The 26,838-nt window shown below is 44.7% G+C and overlaps 1 protein-coding gene across 1 annotated transcript in view; it reads left to right on the top strand.

Moving 5' to 3' along the window:
- Nucleotides 1-26,838, top strand: part of LOC129833865 (coronin-7-like) — a 67,941-nt gene that overhangs the window by 15,375 nt on the left and 25,728 nt on the right. The window contains exon 7 of the mRNA XM_055898707.1: nucleotides 10,146-10,196. Within this exon, the coding sequence (XP_055754682.1) occupies nucleotides 10,146-10,196 (51 nt within the window). The remainder of the gene's footprint in view (nucleotides 1-10,145; nucleotides 10,197-26,838) is intronic.

Here is a 26,838-nt window from a genome sequence, read left to right as displayed (position 1 = left end):
GTGTCTTAAATACTTCCCAACTCTCTAGTGGCAAACAATAGCAGTAGAGGTTCACATAATGTGTGTTTGACATCTAGTACATTGTGGTTGTACTGTGCAGAATCACTGATCTACAAGTTAAATGACATGTTATTGCTCGTGTACATAATGTATATTTTGCTGATTTTATCGCAGGTGCAGTGAGATGCTTATGTTCCTAGCTTAAACATTGCAGTAATACCGAACAATACAGAACAATACACACAAATCCCCTAAATGAAAAGAAATTAAGAAATATCAGAAAGAGCAATGTCAGAGTCCGCATTATAAATATACAATATGTGTATATGATGGTGTGTATTGACATTATGGACAGTATATGAATAGAGAAGATATGTACAGCAGTAGTTATGTAGGATGAGCCTTGACTAGAACACACATGAAGTGGGTAAAACATTATGTAAACATAATTAAAAACCTCTAAGGTCGTTGTCCGTGCCCCTGTCGACATGTAATTAGCATTATTGCTCCCAAGAGGGTAGGCCTATGCCCTCACAGGCCCACCCATAGCTGCGCCCCTGCCCAGTCATGTGAAATCCGTAGATGAGGGCCTAATATGTCAACCTGGAATGGAATACTGTAGTAACTGTAGTAGCCGCTTCTCACCAGTAGATGCCGCCAACGGAACACCATATCCCCCTGTTTGCCTGATTGGCGCTACCCGACATTAATCAGCATCTGTTTTTGAGCGGAACATTCCGTCAACGAGTCAACAGGGGTGACACTCATTAACCCGGGTGTAGATCTTGTACTCTGACTGACTGTGTCCCACTTTTTATACTGGATACAGAGTTCTCCATAAAACCTCAACCTCAACTTTCCCTTGGGTTCTAAAGTGGAAATGAACACAACTCAGGGATTGAGAAAGAGGGATGAGTCTGAGATCACTGATGTAACGTAACAGCCAGTTTGTCTAATTGTTTTAGTGTTGTAATAGTTTGATCGTGTTGACATGAATTAATGCAAGGGTGTGTGATCCTCACTGAGCAGCCAAGCCTTCCTATTAACATTAGTTAGTGTGTTAGTTATCTGACAAGCCTTCCTATTAACATTAGTTGGTGTGTTAGTTATCAGCCTTCCTATTAACATTAGTTAGTGTGTTAGTTATCAGTCTTCCTATTAACATTAGTTAGTGTGTTAGTTATCAGTCTTCCTATTAACATTAGTTAGTGTGTTAGTTACCAGCCTTCCTATTAACATTAGTTAGTGTGTTAGTTATCAGACAAGCCTTCCTATTAACATTAGTTAGTGTGTTAGTTATCAGACAAGCCTTCCTATTAACATTAGTTAGTGTGTTAGTTATTAGGGAAGAAAATAGCAAAACATTTTGTAATGGAAAACTAAAACAAGTTTCTTATTGGACAAGTCCAGGTAGTCCCTGCCTGTTTCAGCCCATTTGGTGCCTAATGAAAATTATCCTGGATGTGTGCAGGGCTTGGGGTCAGAGTTCACTGGGGTTTTGTGCATGCGGGGGCCTGATGGATGCCGTCCTACACTAAACAGTTATGTACCCTGCCTCCAGCGCCTCGTTAAGGCCTAACTAATGACACATCCAATGTTCCCTTCTGTTTTCTGTTTGAGAGAGAAAGAAATAGGCAACTTGCCAGATAACTAACACACTAACTAATGTTAATAGGAAGACTTGTCTGATAACTAACACACTAACTAATGTTAATAGGAAGACTTGTCTGATAACTAACACACTAACTAATGTTAATAGGAAGACTTGTCTGATAACTAACACACTAACTAATGTTAATAGGAAGACTTGCCAGATAACTAACACACTAACTAATGTTAATAGGAAGACTTGTCTGATAACTAACACACCAACTAATGTTAATAGGAAGACTTGTCTGATAACTAACACACTAACTAATGTTAATAGGAAGACTTGCCAGATAACTAACACACTAACTAATGTTAATAGGAAGACTTGTCTGATAACTAACACACCAACTAATGTTAATAGGAAGACTTGTCTGATAACTAACACACTAACTAATGTTAATAGGAAGACTTGTCTGATAACTAACACACTAACTAATGTTAATAGGAAGACTTGTCTGATAACTAACACACTAACTAATGTTAATAGGAAGACTTGTCTGATGAATACAACCCAAGCCTCTTCTCCCCAACTGCCCTGCCCGACCCCTGCCTGTCCTGGGGAGAAGGGAGCTATAGTAAGGCTCCTATCTCCACCGCCTGCTCCCTGACAGGTTCTGCTCTTTACTGCCTTTTTAAAGCAAAGTAAAGAGCAGAGGTGAAAAACACGCAGGAGGGGACCTCAATCCTCACCTGGCCACAGAGGCCCGTCGCAAGGCCCCAAGAGCGGGTGATTTAGCGCACCAGGAGAAAGGACCTAGGCATGGAGGCGTGTGCGGTGCCCCCTCCTGTCGTAAAGGAAATAATAACTGTGCTGGAAGGTATTTCCCTCGTGTGCGTGTTCGTGTGTGCGCGTGCGTATGCACGGTTGGGTAGGGGGTGCCAGAGTAGAGGGAGCTCTGGGTTTATGGAAAGGGTGGCAGAGGGAGAGAGAGGGGAGTTTATGAGTAGAAGTGGAATGGTTTCATGTGTAGTTGTAGTTGAACTTGGACACTAGGCAGGGGCCTTTTCATCAGCGGGGGTTAACATAACTCATTTTTTAACACTTCCTGCCTTTGAGGTACAGTATGTGCTGTGGCAAATGTTGGTGTACTTCCCTTGTCCTCTCCTGCTCTCCTGGACTTTCTCTGTCACATACAGATCTAGAATCGTCTTTCTATTTCGCAACAAAGCCTCCTTCACTCACGCCGCCAAACATACCCTCATAAAACTGACTATCCTACTGATCCTTGACTTTGGTGATGTCATCTACAAAATAGCTTCCAATACTCTTCTCAGCAAACTGGACGCAGTCTATCACAGTGCCATCTGTTTTGTCACTAAAGGCCCTTACACTACCCACCACTGCGACCTGTATGCTCTCATTGGCTGGCCTTCGCTACATATTCGTCGCCAGACCCCCTGGCTCCAGGTCATCTATAAGTCTATGCTAGGTAAAGCTCCGCCTTATCTCAGCTCACTGGTTACGATAATGCCTACCCGTAGCACGCGCTCCAGCAGGTATATCTCACTGGTCATCCCTAAAGCCAACACCTCCTTTGGCCGCCTTCTAGTTCTCTGCTGCCAGTGACTGGAACGAATTACAAAAATCGCTGAAGCTGGAGACTTATATTTCCCTCACTAACTTTAAACATCAGCTATCTGAGCAGCTAACCGATCGCTGTAACTGTACATAGTCCATCTGTAAATAGCCCACCAACTATACCTACCTCATCCCCATATTGTTTTTATTTACTTTTCTGCTCTTTTGCGCACTAGTATCTCTACTTGAACATCATCATCTGCTCATCTATCACTCCAGTGTTAATCTGCTAAATTGTAATTACTTCGCTACTATGGCCTATTTATTGCCTTACCTCCTCACGCCATTTGCACACACTGTATATAGACTTTATTTTTTTTCTATTGTGTTATTGACTGTATGTTTGTTTATTCCATGTGTAACTCTGTGTTGTTTGTGTCGCTTTACTTTATCTGGGCCAGGTCGCAGTTGTAAATGAGAACTTGTTCTCAGCTAGCCTACCTCGTTAAATAAAGGTGAAATAAAAAATACATTAAAAAATGAGACAGAGCAAGAGCCCTGGGTGCTTTGTGTTCATTTGTCGCCAAACATAAAAATATATATTTTTGATTAAAACGGAAGGACTACCTGAACTTGTGCAATAAGAAATGCTAATTGTAGGTTTCTGTTGCAAAACATTTAAAAAAGTTTCCTTAAGGAACCTTTTAGTAGACCAAGCAAGATCAAAACCCTACAGAGAGACAGGCTGTCGTATGACTCTGTGTGCTTGACAATTGTGTGTGTCAGAGTGGGGGTCATTTCCCAGTGACCAGAAAGGATTTCAGCCATCAGTCAGTCAGTGAGGGCCCGTGCTCAGACCAGAATTACTCTTAACATGATGATGGTCCTTAGGAAGGCTGCTGCTGGCCTGAGAGCGGAGGGGTGGAGAGAGAGAGAGCGGAGGGGTGGAGAGAGAGAGAGCGGAGGGGTGGAGAGAGAGAGAGAGAGAGAGAGAGCGGAGGGGTGGAGAGAGAGAGAGAGCGGAGGGGTGGAGAAAGAGGGAGAGAGAGGGGGGGAGAGACTGAGCGAGTGAGTGAGGCCGAGAGATGGACAGAGAAGAAAGAGAAAAAGCGAAAGACAGAAAAAGAAGGGAAAAACAGAGTGGAGGAGTAATGTGACACTAGATGAGAGCGTCTGGGGGTTCTGGCTTCTCTGGGTTGACTGAGACCTGGGGTGTAATTTAACTCAATGGGCCATTCAATCTCTCCGATACCCTTTATTTAAGCAAATAGGCCCTGCCAACGTGTGTTCAGTTGAGGCCGGGCTCACCCAAATGGGTGAACATGGGGGTGCACTACGTCAGATGAAGGGAGACCGTGGCCATCCATCCGTCACCCAGCGAGCAGCACTCATCATAACAGTCCTGGGGTGTGTTCATTAGGCACTAAATGGAAGAAAACGGAGCGACTGGAAACTACCAATAAGAGACGCTCATTTTTGTTTTCTGTTGCAAAACGTTTTGCTATGGTGTGCTCTAATACATACCACCCAGGTTTAGGGGCCTAGAGATGCATAATTCCAGCAAGGGCTGAAACAGACAAACAGTTTTTAAACACAGCAGTTCATCTTCCCTAACCTGTTCCATCAATCCTACACCAAAAAGAGAAACAGTTCCTAACCCATTCCTCTCTCACTACCTCTGTTTGTCTTTCATTTTCTCCCCATGTTGTTGTCTGCAGCAGCAGGTATGACCTCTCTATGGAGTCTTATAGCTTCTGCAGCAGCAGGTATGACCTCTCTATGGAGTCTTATAGCTTCTGCAGCAGCAGGTATGACGTTTCTATGGAGTCTTATAGCCTCTGCAGCAACAGGTATGAGCTCTCTATGGAGTCTTATAGCTTCTGCAGCAGCAGGTATGACCTCTCTATGGAGTCTTATAGCTTCTGCAGCAGCAGATATGACCTCTATGGAGTCTTATAGTTTCTGCAGCAGCAGGTATGACCTCTCTATGGAGTCTTATAGCTTCTGCAGCAGCAGATATGACCTCTATGGAGTCTTATAGCTTCTGCAGCAGCAGGTATGACCTCTCTATGGAGTCTTATAGCTTCTGCAGCAGCAGATATGACCTCTCTATGGAGTCTTATAGCTTCTGCAGCAGCAGGTATGACCTCTCTATGGAGTCTTATAGCTTCTGCAGCAGCAGGTATGACCTCTCTGGAGTCTTATAGCTTCTGCAGCAGCAGGTATGACCTCTATGGAGTCTTATAGCTTCTGCAGCAGCAGGTATGACCTCTATGGAGTCTTATAGCTTCTGCAGCAGCAGATATGACCTCTCTATGGAGTCTTATAGCTTCTGCAGCAGCAGGTGTGACCTCTCTGGAGTCTTATAGCTTCTGCAGCAGCAGGTATGACCTCTCTATGGAGTCTTATAGCTTCTGCAGCAGCAGGTATGACCTCTCTATGGAGTCTTATAGCTTCTGCAGCAGCAGGTATGACCTCTCTATGGAGTCTTATAGCTTCTGCAGCAGCAAGTATGACCTCTCTGGAGTCTTATAGCTTCTGTTAATGTGGGTTTTTCACATTATGGGTTCAAAACGGTGAACAGATTTTCCCCTTTCTCTTCATATTGGATATACTTTTTTATCCAGCTCCGTTTAATACACACACACACACACACACACACACACACACACACACACACACACACACACACACACACACACACACACACACATTCCCATGATAAAGAAATATTATTAGTTATTATCAGTGTGTGAGCCAACTCCTCCTGATGTCACACAGTCTGGGCTGTCAGTCACTGGGGATTGACACTGTTTTTTGTGGGGAGTTGCCATGGACAACTGGAAAGGGGATGTTGGCTGTGTGTGTGTGAAAGCTCTACAGCAGGGTAGAACTCATTAACAACAGCTTGAGAATGATTTTAGTTCTATGCCGCTTTGATTAAACAGCTGCAGTCTCTGCGCACACACACACACACACACACACACACACACACACACACACACACACACACACACACACACACACTTGTGTTTGTGTTAGGGAGAGTGTGGCCACCCCATCTGTGTGTTTATGAGAGGGTGGATCATGTGTTTGTTTAAAGCCAATAGGTTATTGTCAGGAGGTTATGAGGGTCTGTTTGAGTGTGTCTATTTATACTAGTGGGCACATCTGCATGGGACTGACATCATCCAGCTGTTTGCAGCCAGATAGTTTCCCCTCCGGCAGATGACTTTGTTTGTTGTTAGAACACTGAATAGTTCTCTTTTGGCAAGTGTGGTGTGTGCGGGTGTGTGTGTGTGTAGTGTGTTAAGGTCAGTAAGGGCAGCCAGTCTCTAGAGGCGATGGTTGATGATCTGTCCACCCTGCCTTGTCTGCTGTGTTTTCCCTGCTGTGTGTGTGTTGCTGGGACTGGGCTTGGCACTGTGGTCTCTGAGCCCTGGCTTAAGCCTGGGTCACAGAGGCCCAATGCCACAGCCTTAGGCTACACTAACCTGTGGGTGGGCTGTCACCACACACACACACACACACACACACACACACACACACACACACACACACACACACACACACACAGCGCTTTAGAATTAGGAAAACCCCTGTTTGTTATTCCAAGCAGTAAACAGCAAATAAATCCATCATCCAAAGTGGGGACTGCTGGGGGAAAACAAACACACACACACACACACACACACACACACACACACACACACACACACACACACACACACACACACACACACACACACACACACACACACACACACTTTGAACTGGGTCTTTGAAGGCAAGGCCAGGGAAACCCCTTCCTCTCAACAATCACTTTCTTCAACTTTGATTTCAGCTGGGCTGTGTGTGTGTGTCACAGAAAGGTTCATGTCGGTCTGTTTCCTGGTTGTATGTGTCTGTTGTGTGTGTGTGTGTTTGTGCTTTCACTGTGTAAGTGCACAAGAACCTGAGTCCTTGTATCAGTCAGTGTCATTGCCCTGATTCTTTCTGACATGTGTTGATGTCTTGGTGGGTGTTGTGTTGTTACCTGTTATTACGTGTTGATGTCTTGGTGGGGGTTGTGTTGTTACCTGTTATTACGTGTTGATGTCTCGGTGGGGGTTGTGTTGTTACCTGTTATTACGTGTTGATGTCTCGGTGGGGGTTGTGTTGTTACCTGTTATTACGTGTTGATGTCTCGGTGGGGGTTGTGTTGTTACCTGTTATTACGTGTTGATGTCTCGGTGGGGGTTGTGTTGTTACCTGTTATTATGTGTTGATGTCTCGGTGGGGGTTGTGTTGTTACCTGTTATTACGTGTTGATGTCTTGGTGGGGGTTGTGTTGTTACCTGTTATTACGTGTTGATGTCTTGGTGGGGGTTGTGTTGTTACCTGTTATTACGTGTTGATGTCTTGGTGGGGGTTGTGTTGTTACCTGTTATTACGTGTTAATGTCTTGGTGGGGGTTGTGTTTGGTCTGAGGGTTATTACAGTTGTTACCTGTTATTACGTGTTGATGTCTCGGTGGGTGTTGTGTTATTACCTGTTATTACGTGTTGATGTCTCGGTGGGGGTTGTGTTGTTACCTGTTATTACGTGTTGATGTCTTGGTGGGGGTTGTGTTGTTACCTGTTATTACGTGTTGATGTCTCGGTGGGGGTTGTGTTGTTACCTGTTATTACGTGTTGATGTCTTGGTGGGGGCTGTGTTGTTACCTGTTATTACGTGTTGATGTCTCGGTGGGGGTTGTGTTGTTACCTGTTATTACGTGTTGATGTCTCGGTGGGGGTTGTGTTGTTACCTGTTATTACGTGTTGATGTCTTGGTGGGGGCTGTGTTGTTACCTGTTATTACGTGTTAATGTCTCAGTGGGGGTTGTGTTTGGTCTGAGGGTTATTACAGTTGTTACCTGTTATTACGCTGTATGTTTCTGTCAGTGTTTCACTGTGATATCTGAGCCCTGTGTCAAATTGAGTGACACACACACACACACACACCCACGGTTCCCATTACATCCCATTTCCTCTCAATGACAGAGGATCCCCTCTGATTGGTTGGCCTGATTACTGCCGTATGCTGAGGGCCAGTGGGGGTGAAGTGAAGGGGTGGTAGGGTAAATATGGACAGGTAGGGCCTGATCCTAGATCAGCATCTCCTACCCTGAGATGTTCTATGGAAAAGGGCTCATAGGATCAGTCAGATCTGATACATATAGAGGGCCCAGAGTTTTACCGGTTCAGACCACATGGTCAGGAACACCTTCTGGCTCCAGTTACATAGTCTGCTGTAACTCCTGGCTCCAGTTACATAGTCTGCTGTAACTCCTGGCTCCAGTTACATAGTCTGCTGTAACTCCTGGCTCCAGTTACATAGTCTGCTGTAACTCCTGGCTCCAGTTACATAGTCTGCTGTAACTCCTGGCTCCAGTTACATAGTCTGCTGTAACTCCTGGCTCCAGTTACATAGTCTGCTGTAACTCCTGGCTCCAGTTACATAGTCTGCTGTAACTCCTGGCTCCAGTTACATAGTCTGCTGTAACTCCTGGCTCCAGTTACATAGTCTGCTGTAACTCCTGGCTCCAGTTACATAGTCTGCTGTAACTCCTGGCTCCAGTTACATCGTCTGCTGTAACTCCTGGCTCCAGTTACATCGTCTGCTGTAACTCCTGGCTCCAGTTACATCGTCTGCTGTAACACCTGGCTCCAGTTACATAGTCTGCTGTAACTCCTGGCTCCAGTTACATAGTCTGCTGTAACTCCTGGCTCCAGTTACATAGTCAGAGAAAGTTTGAATCCTAAGCAACCTGCATACACATTGTTTGAAGTACAATAGACCAACATAGCTACTGTAGTAGGTCAAAGCTGTGTGCTGGAAAACCTTGGTAGAGTATGGATGGAGTAGGTATTATGGTGCTCATGTGAATTTCCTATATTTTTTGTCTTCAAACTACTTCTCACTTAAAACATATTTTTTAGTTTTTAATACACTCTGAGGAAAGTTTATTAGGTATACCCATCTAGTACCGGGTCGGAACTCCCTTTGCCTCCAGAACAGCCTGAATTCTTTGGGGAATGGAAACATTGCTCAATTGGTATCAAGGGACCTAACATGTGCCAAGAAAACATTCCCCACACCATTACATCCCCGCCACCAGCCTGTACCGTTGACACCAGGCAGGGTGGGGCCATGGACTCATGCTGCTTACGCAAACTCCTGACTCTGCTGTCAGCATGATAAAACAGGAACCAGGGTTTGTTGGCCAGGCCATGTTTTTCCTCTCCTCAATTGTCCAGTGTTGGTGATCGCGTGCCCACTGGAGCCACTTCTTCCTGTTTTCAGCTGATAGGAGTGGAACCCGGTGTTGAAGTCTGCTGCAATAGCCCATCTGTGACAAGGACCGATGAGTTGTACTGCCGTTATTATTGTACTGCGCCGTGAAAAGCCCAGGAGACCGGACGTTTCTGAGATACTGGAACTGGTACCCGCCTTGCACCGATGATCATACCACGCTCAGTCGCTTAGGCCACTGGTTTTGCCCACTGAATGCCTTGATGCCTGTCTGTTTTATACAGCAAGCCACGGCCACGTGACTCATTGTCTGTAGGAGCAAACCATTTTTGTGAACTGCGTGTTATACCTAATAAACTGTCCAGTGAGTGTTGGTGTCTGCTGAAATGAAATCGTCAGTCATTTCATGAACTATGGGAAGTTATTTCAATATTTAAAGTGGTTCACTGTAATCATGATTGGCTTCTACAAATACCAGGAGAATGCTCTGTTGCACTGGTTAAATCAACGCCACAAAACAATATTGACAGATCTTTAGATTTGAATCAGAAGCCCAAACTGATTGGTCCCTTTCTTACTCTTCTAAATCATGACAGGCATATGGAACTGAACACCAGAAAATGTTAGCATGGTCTTAAGTACTTCTGTGTTGTTTTCCAAGTAACCCCAATACGCGTCTTTCCTCTCCTCTGTTTTCTAGGACAAAAAGCTGCGAGTCTTTGACCCAAGAGCCCAGCTGACACCTGTTCAGGTAAGTCACTCTACTGGACTCCACATCTCCCCTAACCCACAAGAACTAACCAGAACCAGCATTCATTGTAATCGATCCAGTGAATGTATGCTGCTTGACAGAGCTCATAGAATGAATGGGTAGATTAACAGTGAACAGGGGTGATACATTCTGTATGACTGACCTGCAGTGGGAGTAGGACCTGGCTCTCTGTGACTTTGTCCTGGAGGTCAGCGGAGGTCAGCCTGCCGGACCAGGTATCAGAGGGTTAAAGCGTGTTACTCTGTGTGTCTCTGTCTAACACTTCACTAGATGGAGAACCTCCGGCACGGTCAGCTCTCCTTCTCTTTGTTGATTTATAATGTCTGACCTCCTTACCCTTCCCTCTGGAAGCTGCCCTGTCAGTCTGTAGGCCTAGCCCCACGCTGTGGTGGGATGGTGTAGGGTGAACTTGCCCCTACATGCTGGTCTTTGGTCAGTTGTGCATTTTCCCCACTTATGGTTAAGATTAGGATTGGTTGAGGGGAAGCTGATCCCAGATCTGTACCTAGGGAAACTTCACTGCGGAGCGGGGTGAGATGTCCTAGTCCCACTGAAAAACATGGTGGCTTTGGCCCAAAGCTCTCACCACTGTCCGTTCTCCCTGATTTATCTAAGTATTGATTCATTCGAACTGTACACAAGCTGGTTACCCGTGGGAACCAAGGGGAACATCATGAATGGTGTTGTAGGAGTTGGTGTGACCTTGAACCTCTGACCACTGGTTACTTCCTTACTGGGATTTATCGGAGTTGTTGACGATGGCAACCCAGTCCCAGCTTTTTGCCGATCAACCCTGAGCAAGGCAGTTAACCCACTATTCCCCGGGCGCGGGACACGTGGATGTCGATTAAGGCAGCCTCCTCGCACCTCTGATTCAGAATGGTTGAGTTATGTGGAAGACACATTTCAGTTGAAAGCATTCAGTTGTACTACTGACTAGGTATCCCCCTTTCCTTTGCTTTCCAATGGTACTCCATCACAACCAGCAGGAATGAGGAGGAAGGAATGAGGACGAAGGAATGAGGACTTGAGGCAGGAATGAGGACTTGAGTGGAATTGAGGAGGACACACACACACACACACACACACACACACACACACACACACACACACACACACACACGAGGGTTTGCAACATTGAGAAATTATTCTCTCACATTTTGGCAGCAGACATGAAGGGGACCTCCCAGAGAGATGTCATTAGTGTTATAGTCCCTGTGTTAGTCTCCCTCTGTCATCTGTTTACAGAGAGATTTCATTAGTGATATAGTCCCTGTGTTAGTCTCCCTCTGTCATCTGTAAACAGAGAGATTTCATTAGTGATATAGTCCCTGTGTCAGTCTCCCACTGTCATCTGTAAACAGAGAGATTTCATTAGTGATATTGTCCCTGTGTTAGTCTCCCTCTGTCATATGTAAACAGAGACCGGCCGGAAAAACAATACGTGCTCTAGCCAGCAGATTAAATATTACACACCACTCAGCGCCCACCGCTCGGGTGTAAATACCTGGAGGACAGCTCACTGTGTGTGTGTGTGTGGGGGGGCGTCTGACACCTTTGTAAAAGGATTACTGTTTGAGGCCTCTGTGCCGACTGATGTCAGGTGCCTTGTCAGAAAGGAAGTTGAGAAAAGTTACATATGGATTATTCTGTACGTGGCCTTGGGCTTTGTGTACATGAGTCTCTCTGTGTGTGTGTCTATTTACTGTGAGCGTGTTTGCTGAATCAATGTGAGAGAGGATAACTGGCTCCAGTCCAGGTGTTTGAACCCTCCAGTACAATATTTACCTCAGGTGTGTCAATCTGTCAGACACTGGAGAACCTTTCTGACTACACCTCCAGCTCTTCAACAACAGGACAGCACCCCATGGACTATTACTTCACTATGTGGATGTGTTTGGCAATGGGACCATTGTTAGAAATTAACTGCTACTCAAATGACTTCTTTAGGTCTCTCGATGCGTTTGGATAAAGAACATTGTGAAACCGAAGTAAAAGCTGCTGGAATGTTTTCAGTTTGCTCATTTAAGGGTTCTTGCTCATTAGCTTGGATCGGAGTAAGACTTTGTGAAGGGTCCACATGTCTGGAACTCAGGACCCAGAGCTTCGGACACACACACACACACTTACACACTCATATTCATCAAGAGGACCTGCTAAGTGTACTATAGTTAAACCAGAAAGCCCCAGCACCATCATCTCAGCCCCCTTGACAGGTTTCAGATGTCTCTCTGGAGAACGTGAGGAGCGCCACTCCCAATAACACCATGCTGGGTGGTAGAGTAGACATTAACGAGCAGAGCAGTGGTTCATCCTAACATCCTAACACACAGCTGCTGTTCCAAATGGCACCCTATTCTCTTTATAGTGCACTACTTCTGACCAGGGCCCATAGTGCTCAGATGAAAAGTAGTGCAATATGTAGGAGAAAGTGGGGGCCATTTGGGACAGACAGAAACACAATGAGGCTGGTAGTTGGACCGGATCGAGGGTGTATACATGGGTCTCAGAGTACTGTTAAACACAGCATTACACACAGCATTACATTTCAGTTAACACTGGGGATCTGACAGACATTCACTGCATCACAATGACATCTGGGGGAAACCGACGGCGGTTTGGTTTTAGATGTCTTTGTGATGTCCCCAGATGTCTTTGTGATGCCCCCAGATGTCTTTGTGATGCCCCCAGATGTCTTTGTGATGCCCCCAGATGTCTTTGTGATGCCCCAGATGTCTTTATGATGCCCCCAGATGTCTTTATGATGCCCCAGATGTCTTTATGATGCCCCCAGATGTCTTTATGATGTCTCTGTGATGCCCCCAGATGTCTTTGTGATGTCTTTGATGCCCCCAGATGTCTTTGTGATGTCTTTGATGCCCCCAGATGTCTTTGTGATGTCTTTGATGCCCCCAGATGTCTTTGTGATGTCTTTGATGCCCCCAGATGTCTTTGTGATGCCCCCAGATGTCTTTGTGATGCCCCCAGATGTCTTTGTGATGCCCCCAGATGTCTTTGTGATGCCCCCAGATGTCCTTATGATGTCTTTGTGATGCCCCCAGATGTCTTTGTGATGCCCCCAGATGTCTCTGTGATGCCCCCAGATGTCTTTGTGATGCCCCCAGATGTCTTTGTGATGCCCCCAGATGTCTTTGTGATGCCCCCAGATGTCTTTGTGATGCCCTCAGATGTTTTGTGATGTCTTTGTGATGCCCCCACGTGTCTTTGTGATGCCCCCAGATGTATTTGTGATATCTTTGATGCCCCCAGATGTCTTTGTGATGCCCCCAGATGTCCTTATGATGTCTTTGTGATGCCCCCAGATGTCCTTATGATGTCTTTGTGATGCCCCCAGATGTCTTTGTGATGCCCCCAGATGTCTCTGTGATGCCCCCAGATGTCTTTGTGATGCCCCCAGATGTCTTTGTGATGCCCCCAGATGTCTTTGTGATGCCCCCAGATGTCTTTGTGATGCCCTCAGATGTCTTTGTGATGTCTTTGTGATGCCCCCAGGTGTCTTTGTGATGCCCCCAGATGTATTTGTGATATCTTTGATGCCCCCAGATGTCTTTGTGATGCCCCCAGATGTCTTTGTGATGCCCCCAGATGTCTTTGTGATGCCCCCAGATGTCTTTATGATGCCCCAGATGTCTTTATGATGCCCCCAGATGTCTTTATGATGCCCCAGATGTCTTTATGATGCCCCCAGATGTCTTTATGATGTCTCTGTGATGCCCCCAGATGTCTTTGTGATGTCTTTGATGCCCCCAGATGTCTTTGTGATGTCTTTGATGCCCCCAGATGTCTTTGTGATGTCTTTGATGCCCCCAGATGTCTTTGTGATGCCCCCAGATGTCTTTGTGATGCCCCCAGATGTCTTTGTGATGCCCCCAGATGTCCTTATGATGTCTTTGTGATGCCCCCAGATGTCTTTGTGATGCCCCCAGATGTCTCTGTGATGCCCCCAGATGTCTTTGTGATGCCCCCAGATGTCTTTGTGATGCCCCCAGATGTCTTTGTGATGCCCCCAGATGTCTTTGTGATGCCCCCAGATGTCTTTGTGATGCCCTCAGATGTCTTTGTGATGTCTTTGTGATGCCCCCAGGTGTCTTTGTGATGCCCCCAGATGTATTTGTGATATCTTTGATGCCCCCAGATGTCTTTGTGATGCCCCCAGATGTCCTTATGATGTCTTTGTGATGCCCCCAGATGTCTTTGTGATGCCCCCAGATGTCTTTATGATGTCTTTGTGATGCCCCCAGATGTCTTTGTGATGTCTTTGTGATGCCCCCAGATGTCTTTGTGATGCCCCCAGATGTCTTTGTGATGCCCCCAGATGTCTTTATGATGTCTTTGTGATGCCCCCAGATGTCTTTGTGATGTCTTTGTGATGCCCCCAGATGTCTTTGTGATGCCCCCAGATGTCTTTATGATGTCTTTGTGATGCCCCCAGATGTCTTTGTGATGTCTTTGTGATGCCCCCAGATGTCTTTGTGATGCCCCCAGATGTCTTTATGATGTCTTTATGATGTCTTTGTGATGCCCCCAGATGTCTTTATGATGTCTTTGTGATGCCCCCAGATGTCTTTATGATGTCTTTGTGATGCCCCCAGATGTCTTTATGATGTCTTTGTGATGCCCCCAGGTGTCTTTGTGATGCCCCCAGGTGTCTTTATGATGTCTTTGTGATGCCCCCAGATGTCTTTATGATGTCTTTGTGATGCCCCCAGATGTCTTTGATGCCCCCAGATGTCTTTATGATGTCTTTGTGATGCCCCCAGATGTCTTTATGATGTCTTTGTGATGCCCCCAGATGTCTTTATGATGTCTTTGTGATGCCCCCAGATGTCTTTATGATGTCTTTGTGATTCCCCCAGATGTCTTTATGATGTCTTTGTGATGCCCCCAGGTGTCTTTGTGATGCCCCCAGGTGTCTTTGTGATGCCCCCAGATGTCTTTGTGATGCCCCCAGATGTCTTTGTGATGTCCCCAGGTGTCTTTGTGATGCCCCCAGATGTCTTTGTGATGTCTTTGTGATGCCCCCAGATGTCTTTATGATGTCTTTGTGATGCCCCCAGATTGATTGTTTGTTTATGTCAAACTTAAAAGGGCACTGATATTAACAGTTTTGATATTTTAAAGGAATGATACTCATTGGTTATTGAAGGATATCCCTTATGAATGCTGTCCATAGCTCCATCTATGATTTTAAGTGGTAACATTTCTCCAGACCCATCTCTGAGGTTTATATCAAATCAAGTGGTGGGGCTCCTGTTTTGTTGTTTTTAAATGATAGAGTGGGTCTTTAAGATGCATTCCACTAGGGTATCTGGTGTCTGCCCCCACAATGCATTGTAACAACTCTGTCTGTTCTTTCATGATTTGATGGAAGCGAATTGCCGGCGAGGCCACAATATAAACAGTACCGGTCTCAAAACGGTCTCAACTTTTCCTCAGGGTATGTTGCTAACCTCATAGATAACTATGTTTTATTTCTTCATGTGAGACTGAGCCATTGTTTCCTCATCAACCGAGGCCACGGAACACTGCACCACAATCCTCTGTCGGAGGAAAGCCGCCCTGGTTCAAACGCTTTCAAATCAAATTGTCATATGCGGCGAATACAACAGATGTAGACTTTACCATGAGATGCTTACTTACGAGCCCTTTACCAACAATGCAAAGTAAAAAAAAAGTGTTTTCCATATGCTAATTTTCAAACACAAATAACAATAATTAGGCTTTATACAAATCTTTGCTCTAGCCTGCCTGGAGTGCAAAATGGGCTTGGTGTATACTTTTGGGACTAGTCTATTGGCCCATTTAAGCCAGACAAGCTCAACTTAGCACATAATCTAGTATTTGAAATGATTTCCAGTAGTATTTGAACCCAGGTCTGGAGGAAAGCTGGTAACTATTAGAGGGAGTATCTCCTCTAAAGGAGGTGAGAAGTGATGAAGTGTTTTGACTTCACTAAACAAATCATGTCATCGTTCAGCAGGCGTTCAGTGCAGCAGTACCATCCAGGGCGATATCTTGGAGCGTGTCCTGATTCCACCCCCAGCCAAACCTGGGTGAAGTGGTTGTTAGAGGAGTTTGCTTGATAAAGCACTGTTAACCGGGCTAGCTTTCATTCAGTACAGTACCATCCAGGGACATATGGAGCACATTTTTGACGTGTCCTGTTCAAGCCTAGCCTGGACGCCAAACCTGTTGCTATGTTCATTTGGCATGACAATGACCATATGAGTTTGCAAGATGGCACAAACAGATCTGGGACCAGGCTAGTTCCACCGTAGCCGAGATGCCAAACTTTGGTGTGCTTTAGCCTACTCTTTCTATAGCCTTAACCTTCGTTACGGCAGTTGGTTTGCTAAAGCTTAACCATATGGGGCAACCATGCTACATGTAGCTTCCACCCAGCTTGTAGCTACAGTATACCACCATCTCTCCGGTTCCCACTATGGCCAAGCTGCCAAGTCAAAATGCGCTTTATCGGGAAAATGTATGAAATCGAGAATGTGTGTTTTGCTCTTAATTTAGGGGTAGGTTTAGGCATAAGGTTCTGGTTAAGGTTAGGATGGACATGATTATGTTCCCTTATAGGCAGGTGGAGTAAATATATAGACAGTAATTGTAGCTGTGATTTTTGCTTTATTTACGGGGAAAGAGAGCTTGCTGGGTAATTTAGGCTTTGGACAGGAAGAGCCGTATTCCACACGCGCAAGCATGCACACATAGTGTACATTTAGATAGCTGGCACTGTGTGTGTGTGTGTGTGTGTGTGTGTGTGTGTGTGTGTGTTGTCGTTCTCAGAATCTCTCACAGCCGAAACGTGTCGTTTTGATCTTAGGATGTTTTCCACTTAGTCCCTTTCAGACAATATTTGTGAACTCCGTGCGGTTCGATTCATTTTTTGTGCAGTGTGAAGACTCCAAAGGAACTCAGACCCCTCAAAGAGCCTCCGAAGAGAACCGAACTGAGACCATCTCGAGACGTGGTCTGAGTTGTCATTATTCTCGCACCACACACTAGATCAGGGCTTCCCAAACTCGCTCCTGTAGGCTAACAGAGATCATAAGCTGTGTATTTCATTGTGGGGGTTTGAATGGTGTGAGAAGACCACAACATATTTGGTGAGAATCACCTAAATCAATTCTAGCTATTATTTAAGGGGCAGTAGCCTGCATTGGGTGTACAATTTACAATTACAGCATGATTTAATCTGCAGTTATTCTTCTGCTATTAATTCTGTTACCGATAATATTTTCATGTTAATTGTATCGTCTGATTGCATTCATAAGACATAATAATTGTAATCTATTAGCTTCCAAAATGTAAGTCCGATAACATGTTCTGATTTAAATGGCTTGTCCTGCAGTTTGTAAAAAAAAAGTGCATTGAGTGAATGTTAGAAAATGATCTTGGTTCCCTTCTAAACATAGCAATGTGAATCCAAAGAGGACTAAGTCACTTTAAAGAGGACTGAGATTAAAAGAACCAAAGAGGATTCTATGTGAAAACATGCTTATTTTACATTTGACTACCTTTCAGTGCTTGTTACTGTCCCTTTTTTTATGGTTTTCTTATAGAGACACCTGATATGTATCTGTCTCTCCCCACGGCTCTGTACTTTCCCTAATCATCCCCAAAATGTCCGTCTAGTCTCCCTTCCTACAGGCATCTACTGACCTCCCTAGCGAGGCCTCTTCCCTGCCCATACTTAGTTACACGGTTTGGTGTGGTGCACGTGCCTCTGTTTGTGTCCCATCCGTGTGTGTGTTGGAATTACAGAGCTGAAAATACTCCTCATACTTTTGGGCCAGAGCTGGCTGCAGATTCGGAGGCTGTGGTCCCTGGCAGGGAAGAGGAGAGAGGGAGACGGGAAAGGAAATGGTTTCTCTGGATTCTTGGAGGCCAGATTCCTTCATTTGGGTTTCTGCTGCTTTTGGTGAAATTAGAGAGTGCCTGGAATGGGTTTTGGAGGAGAGGGCAGGGCAAAGGAGTGAAAACACACCAGTCGACTGCATTGCTGAGACCGGACACTCCCCAATCTCTACCTTCTCTCCCCTGTTACTTTAAACATTGTGTGTGTGTGTGTGTGTGTGTGTGTGTGTGTGTGTGTGTGTGTGTGTGTGTGTGTGTGTGACTGCTCAGAATCTTATTTTTCATTATAGGAGAGGTGTGTGTGTGCGCATGTGGATCTCATGGTCATTCAGAGTCACATTTGTCGTTAGAGGAAGTCCAAACTAGCAGTGGGCACGTTGGGCTAGCTTCCAGGCGGTGTGGACTCTGGCAGCCATGACAATGAGGCTCTGTGGCTGACTGCTGCTAGAGTAACTTATACAGTATTACTGTTTTGGGCCAGAGGGAAGAGCTGTGAAATAGAAGAGGTGGGGTAGAGGGAGGGAGGGAGGGACGAGAGCAAAAATAGAGAGGCAGAGAGACCTAGAGGCTAACCAACAGATTTCACCACTGGTTTTGTCCTCCTTCTGTTGTTGTTGTCACTTGATTATGATTTATTTTGGTATTTTATTAGGATCCCCATTAGCTGTCCTTCCCTGACCATCCTCGAAAGCAGCAGCTACTCTTCCTGGGGTCAACACAAAACACGAGACATGAACATACAGAACATTCATAGACAAGAACAGCTCCATGACAGAACTACATAGCCTACATATTAATACATACACATTAACTATCTAGGTCAAACATGGGAGAGATGTTGCTTTATCTGTTTGTTGAAACCTGGTTTGCTGTTCATTTGAACAGTATGAGATGGAATGGAGTTCCATGCAATAATGTCTCTGTATAATACTCTAAACTTTCTTGAATTTGTTCTGGATTTGGGGACTGTGAAAAGACCCCTGGTGGCATGTCTGGTGAGGTAAGTGTGTGTGTCAGAGCTGTGTGTAAGTTGACTATGCAAACAATTTGGGATTTTCAACACATTAATGTTTCTTATAAAATAAGAAGTGATGCAGTCAGTCTCTCCTCCACTCTTAGCAAGAGAGACTGGCATGCATAGTATTTATATCAGCCCTCTGATTACAATGAAGAGCAAGACGTGCCGCTCTGTTCTGGGCCAGCTGCAGGTTAACTAGGTCCTTCTTTGCAGCACTTGACCATATGACTGGACAATATTCAAGATAAGACAAAACTAGAGCCTGCTGGACTTGCTTTTTGGAGTGTGGTGTCTATATGAATCTATATGTTTTGACCATGAAAGTTTACAGTCTAGGGTAACACCAAGTCATTTAGTCTCCTCAACTTGTTCAACAGCCACACCATTCATTACCTAATTCAGCTGAGGTCTAGAGCTCAGGGAATGATTTGTACCAAATACAATGTTCTTCGTTTTAGAGATGTTCAGGACCAGTTTATTACTGGCCACCCACTCCAAAACTCACTGCTACTCTCTTGTTAAGGGTTTCAGTGACTTCATTAGCTGTGGTTGCTGATATGTATATGGTTGTATCATCAGCATACATGGACACACCGGCTTTGTTTAATGCTTATGGTAGGTCATTGGTAAAAATAGAACTAGTAAAGAGCCTAGAGAGCTGTCGTGTGGTACACCACACTTTACATGTTTGACATTAAAGAAAACCCTCTGATTTCTATGAGTTATATAGCTCTGAATCCATGATATGGCACAGGTTGAAAAGCCATAAAACATCAGTTTTCTCAACAAGAGGTTATGGTGAATAATATCAAAGGCTGCACTAGGATCTAACAATACAGTTCCCACAGTCTTCTTATTATCAATTTATTTCAACCAATCATCAGTATTTTGTGTCAGTGCAGTACATGTTGAGTGCCCTTTTCTATAAGTATACTGAAAATCTGTTGTTAATTTGTTTACCGAGAACTAGCATTGTATTTGGTCAAACACAATTTTTTCCCAACAGTTTGCTAAGAGCTAGCAACAAGCTGATACGTCTGCTGTTAGGACCAGTAAACACCACTTTACTTCTCTTGGGTAGCGGAATGACTTTGACTTCCTTCCAGGCCTGAGGACAAATCATTTCCCTTAGGCTCAGATTAAAGATATGACAGATAGGAGTGGCTATAGAGTCAGCTACCATCCTCAGTAGCTTGTCATTATTGATCAATAACTATCATTTTTCCAATTATTTTTTATTATTATATTATATTATATTATTATATTATTTATTATTATTTTTTTATTATTATCTATGAGCCTATAATCCAGAAAGGAAAAAACTGAGGTCAAAGTTGTTGTTGAGGAGAAGCCCATATCTGGGTAGGTAGACTGTGATAGTTCAGCCAGGACATGTTTACAACAGGGATGGAAGAGGACTTGTTGTTGAGGAGAAGCCCATATCTGGGTAGGTAGACTGTGATAGTTCAGCCAGGACATGTTTACAACAGGGATGGAAGAGGACTTGTTGTTGAGGAGAAGCCCATATCTGGGTAGGTAGACTGTGATAGTTCAGCCAGGACATGTTTACAACAGGGATAGAAGAGGACTTGTTGTTGAGGAGAAGCCCATATCTGGGTAGGCAGACTGTGATAGTTCAGCCAGGACATGTTTACAACAGGGATGGAAGAGGACTTGCTGTTGGAAACTCACCCACACGTTTACAACGGGAGAAGAGGAATCAGTCTTGGACACACAGTCCACTTATTAAAACCTGTTTGTTTTCAGACAAAGTTCACAGTTAACAAGGTTGCTATAGTAACCATCTAGCCACTTCTGAATTGAAATGTAACAGCGATGGCCCAAGTCCAGCGGACAGCGTGACTGGGTGTATGAAAAACCACGGTTAGAAACATGGTTAGATTGATTCCTTGTGTAATGGGGAATGTGTGTCAGCTCTGAGTACGTTGACAGTTTGTTGGATAGTTCACATTCTGTACTTTATGGAGGTTGTATTTCACAATGTTGACGTGATGCCACATGATGTGCTGCTGTTAGACGTTCTCTGACCCCAAACACTTTTTATTCTCAAGGAAGTATCAACATCTCATTCTTTGGCAGCGCTGAAAGACGGTTTGTGTGAGAATACATTATTTGGATGAAGAAAAAAGGGAAAACCTGTTAAGTAATTTAGACCTTTTAAGAAATCAGAAACCTCTAAAGAACCTGAACTATAACAATTATAATGCTATTCAAATTAACATGGATGAGTGTGTGTGCGCATTTGCGTGCGTGTGTGTACCATTGTTTTATTGCACTCATAACCTGGACTCAGATCTGTTTATGCTGCCATGGGAGTTGGCTGTGCTGCACTAACAGATCTGGGACCAGGCTACCGCGCTCGTCCTGAAGAGTGAAATCGAAATCGAAAGAGTTGCACATCTGCAATCTGAACTAGTACCTGTGACCTTTATGATTGATGCTCCCGACCCTGCACCTCACCTTCCTCTTCCCTCCGTGTAATCCTAAATGACATGGTTTGTACTGACGTTTTAAACATTTTGGACCAAAAAGCACATATTATTTTGTGAGGTCACCGTTTGAGAGTTTGGAGCATTTAGTTTTAATGCGTGTGCAGTCATAACTCATAACTACCTGTCCCCCTCTGCCCTGTCTCTCTCTCTCTCTTTCCATGCCCATTGTTGCCCCCTTGCCACTCACTCACTCACTCAATTCAAATCAAGGGGCTTTATTGGCATGGGAAACATATTTTAACATTGCCAAAGCAAGTGAAGTAGATAATATACAAAAGTGAAATAAACAATAAAAGTTAACAGTAAACATTACACTCACAAAAGTTCCAAAGGACTAAAGACATTTCAAAGTCATATTATGTCTATATACAGTGTTGTAACGATGTGCAAATAGTGAAAGTACAAAAGGGAAAATAAATTAACATAAATATGGGTTGTATTTACAATAGTGTTTGTTCTTCACTGGTTGCCCTTTTCTTGTGACAACAGGTCACAAATCTTGCTGCTGTGATGGAACACTGTGGTATTTCACCCAGTAGATGTGGGAGTTTATCAAAATCGGGTTTGTTTTCTAATTCTTTGTGGATCTGTGTAATCTGAGGGAAATATGTGTCTCTAATATGGTCATACATTTGGCAGGAGGTTAGGAAGTGCAGCTCAGTTTCCAGTGTGCACATAGCCTGTCATCTCTTGAGAGCCAGGTCTGCCTACGGTGGGCTTTCTCAATAGCAAGGCTATGCTCACTGAGTCTACATAGTCAAAGCTTTCCTTAAGTTTGGGTGGGTCACAGTGGTCACGTATTCTGCCACTGTGTACTCTCTGTTCAGTGCCAAATAGTATTCTAGTTTGCTCAGTTTTTTTTGTTAATTCTTTCCAATGTGTTTTGGTTGGGTCTAATAGTGTTGCTATCCTGGCGGTCTGTGGGGTCTGTTTGTTTGTGAACAGAGCCCCAGGACCAGCTTGCTTAGGGGGCTCTCCTCCAGGTTAATTTCTCTGTAGGTGATGGCTTTGTTATGGAAGGTTTGGCAGTCGCTTCCTATTAGGTGGTTGTAGAATTTAACGTCTCTTTTCTGGATTTTGATCATTAGCGGGTATCGGCCTTATTCTGCTCTGCATGCATTTGGTGTTTTACGTTGTACACTGAGGATATTTTTGCAGAATTCTGCATGCAGAGTTTGGTGTTTGTCCCATTTTGTGAATTCTTGGTTGGTGAGCGGACCCCAGATCTCACAACCATAAAGAGCAATGGGTTATAGGTGTTCCTACCATAGGAGTCCCCTCAAAGCCTACCAGTGACTATGTACATACCCAGCGTGCGACAGAGCTGCAGGAGTTGTGACCCGTTTTTGTTGGTTATGTTGTCATACTTGTGCCTAGGGGGGCATATGGGGGAGGGAATGCTGTCACCTCCAGGCAGGTGTTTGTTCCCATGTGTGCTGAGGGTGTCGGGTTCTTGTCCGGTTCTGGCATTTAGGTTGGCACAGACTAGTACATGTCCCTGGGCCTGGAAATAATTGATTTCCCCCTCCAGGATGGAGAAGCTGTCTTCATTAAAGTATGGAGATATAGGTAGCACACAGGAGGACATTTGTCTCTGTTAAGATCATTTCCTTTTGAATTTCTATCCAAATGTAAAATGCTCCTGTTTTGATTAATTTAATAGAGTAAGTTAGGTCTGCTCTATACCAAATTAGCATACCCCCTGAGTCCCTTCCCTGTTTCACACCTGGTAGTTTGGTGGATGGGACTACCAGCTCTCTGTAACCGAGAGGGCAACCAGTGGTTCCGTCTCCTTTATGCCATGTTTCTTGTAGGATGACAATGTCTGTATTTCCAATTTCTTTGAAGTCCAGGTTCCTGCTCATTTAGGCCGAAGGCAGATGACCTCAGGCCGTGGATATTCCAGGATGAGATAGTGAAGGCTTTGTGTTCCATAAAGTGTCCAATGTTGTTGGTCGTGTGGTTTGGCCTCAGGCCTGTAAGTGTGAGCAGGGCCTGCTAATGGCTACCGGCTAACTCTACCCAGAAGTTTCCCCATTCATTCTCCCTCCATCCCTTTTAGCCTGCCTACTGTAGCTCCCTGTATTACTGCCTGGGCCGGCAGTAATACAAACAGCACCCTATTCCCTATATAGTGCACTGCTTTTGACCGAGGCCCGTACTCTGGTGAAAAGTAGTGCACTATATAGGGAATATGGTGCCATTTGGGACAGTCTTGCCCACTGCCTCTCCTCCAGTGTCAGTTCTGGTTTTACTGTCCTAAAAATTTCCTGCACAGAGACATATAATAACATCATATGGTTATTCCATTCATCCCTGTGCTGAAGCCGGTTATTATTTAAGTGTTAATTCATCTAGATTCTATGACAGGGTCCTTCCCCTCCAGTCTGTTGGAGTGCATTTCTTATGTGGAATTAAATAGAGAATGTTCACTACTGTGCTTTGTGTGCAGGACATTTTGGAGAGTTTGGGATGTTAGGCTTGTTCATTTTCTGAGAGAGTTGTTTTTGTTTGTTTGTTTCTATGAGATCATGATGTGTGGGTGTGTGTCTATGAGATTGTATGTCAGTGTATTTGCAGGTAGGTGAGCTAATCAGCTAATGATTATGGGAGGATCCTGGTCCCAAAGGAGAGGAGCTCTGTTAGAGGGGAAGGTGACAGAATGGAGTGCAGTGGGTTGGCTCCAGGATGGGAGTCTGGCTCGGGCTTCAGGAGAGGGTTGAAGAGGTCCCAGCTGGTTAAGCTAATGAACAGAGGTGTGTGTGTGTGTGTGTGTTTGTGTGTGTGTTTCAGTGAGCTTATGCTGGTGAAGTGTTATTTTTGAGGAGTGAGGCAAGGGGATGTGTGTGTGTGAGCCAGCTGGCACAGAAAGACGGAGAGAGCTCTCGCAGCTCGATTCTGACTGCAACATGTGTGTTGTTTGGGAGCGGAGGGCTCATTAATGCGCTTGCAGCCTCGGGACCGTCAGTTTCCAGCTAATTAAGCCTAGCGCACAACACGTGGGCGACACCTGGAGCCAAGATGGCAGAGCCACACTGAGCCATGCTTTCCTGGGTTGGGTCTGAAATTAGAGCCCTTTTCCTGGATGGGGAATAGGTTGCCGTTTAGGGGGGATGAGGTGGATGGGTGTGATTCTTCTGTAGTAAGAGCTCAGCTCACTTGGGCTGTTGTTGTTTTGGAGGGAATTTGTTTCTTGTCATTATGTCTTAATAATGTGGTATTGTGTGTGTTGAAGATCACCTCACGTCAACATTATCCTCCGTTTCTGTGATTTAACCACATTCTACATAATTGGTCTCCATGAATTTGTTCTTGATACATATGTATTACCTTTTTAAAGTCATTGCTTCATCTTTCATATCCAAACTACAGATCATGATGCTGTTCTACTATATTGACCCTGTTGTTACTGGAGCTGTTGAGACGACACAGAGAGACCTATTAGTGCTGATCTGGAATCAGTTTTTCCTTTTTTTAGATCATAATGAATACCATCATGTGGACAGGGAGAACCTGATCCTAGGTCAGCGCTCCTACTCTTGAGACGCTGTATGAATATGGGCCCAGAAACCATTTAGCCTCTGTCAGTCTTTCCATCAACAGTGAGATCAGACCAGGGTTGTGTGTACTGGGTTGGACTAGGTGTGTCTGTGACTGGTGTTCCCTGTTGATCTTCTCTCCCCTGTGTTGGTAATGAGGCATTACACTGGTGGTTTATTTGTGAAGGGTTTGAGGAATGCGCACGTGTGTGTGTGTGTGTGTGTGTGTGAACTGATGTGTGTGTGTGAACTGATGTGTGTGTTTGTGAGTTGTGGCTTTTGTGGTTTAGGTGTTTTTCCTCTTGTGACAACATTTTAGCTCATTGCGAAGTTCAACACACACACACACACACACTCACACGCACACACACACACACACACCCCCATTGGTGACCCTTGCTTTTCTTGGGATTGGAATTTGATCTAAATCACGGTGATGGTAAACCGATACTGACAGGCAGGTGAAATACTGAGCACCTCAGAGACTTAAACTGTCATAAGAGATCTATGTCACTGGGCCTCAGAGCAGAGCTGGGAGCAGACCCCGCGGTGGAGCTGGGCACAGGGCCCCGCGGTGGAGCTGGGCACAGGGCCCCGCGGTGGAGCTGGTAGCAGGGCCCCGCAGTGGAGCTGGTAGCAGGGCCCACGGTGGACCTGGGCACAGACCCTGCGGTGGAGCTGGGCGCAGACCCCGTGGTGGAGCTTGGCATAGGGCCCCGCGGTGGAGCTGGGAGCAGGGCCCCAATGCGATCTAAGAGCAGGCCCCAGGACACAGCTGAGATCGACCTTAGTGGACCTTAAGAAAATGAACCGTGAAGTAATGTTGCTCAATACTCACCGAGTATGTTAGCTAGCTGAGTCGTATTCATTAGGCACCAAATGGAAGAAAACGGACTGAAAGAGGAAGGGACTACCTGAATTTGTCCATTTAATAAGTGTGTTGTGTCTTTGGCATCATTAAACTGAAGACTGTTTAGTTTATCAAATCAATTCTCTGTAATTATTATTACGTGATTAACTAATCAGGTAGATGTAATTAACTAGTAAGTCGGGGCATCAAGGAAAATCTTCAGATTACAAAGTTATAATTTTCCTAATATAACTTTCAGCTATTTTAATATCTGATCAATTAGTCTTCTAATTAATGAATTGTTCTTTACCTCACGTTAGTCTCATTCCAAACGTCGTAAATTGTTGGTTATCTGCACGAACCCAGTCTTCACTATGAGTCATCCATACATCAATTGTCTCAATAATTTATTTATTAACTAACTAAATTATCACAGAAATGCACACAAACAAACAAGTAGATATGGTTACAAGGAAATTATAGGGGAATGTGCCCTAGTGGGCTCAACCGGCATGGCGGCTTGTTAGACAAAGGGACTGAGAAGGCCGCGAAGGACAAAAGACACTACACGGTTGATAATAATAACAATTGAAATGCTACTCCTTTGCACATGAACGCTCACTCATTCGGGAATAATTGCAATCAATATATATATTTACGCTCAGTGTGACGTCGTGATCTCTGTTGGAAAGTTTGTTTTTGTTGGAGAGTTTGTCCGCCCTCTCTCTCTCTGCCGTGGTTAGAATGGACAATTCAGACTAACATTCAGCAATGTTGTTATAGAATAGATGTTTCGGCGGTTGTCGGTCCTCGC

The sequence above is a fragment of the Salvelinus fontinalis genome, chromosome 34, assembly GCF_029448725.1.
Source record: "Salvelinus fontinalis isolate EN_2023a chromosome 34, ASM2944872v1, whole genome shotgun sequence".
Classification (NCBI taxonomy): domain Eukaryota; kingdom Metazoa; phylum Chordata; class Actinopteri; order Salmoniformes; family Salmonidae; genus Salvelinus; species Salvelinus fontinalis.
The sequence above is the reverse complement of the archived record's forward strand: the minus strand, read 5'-3'. Positions and strand labels throughout refer to the sequence as shown.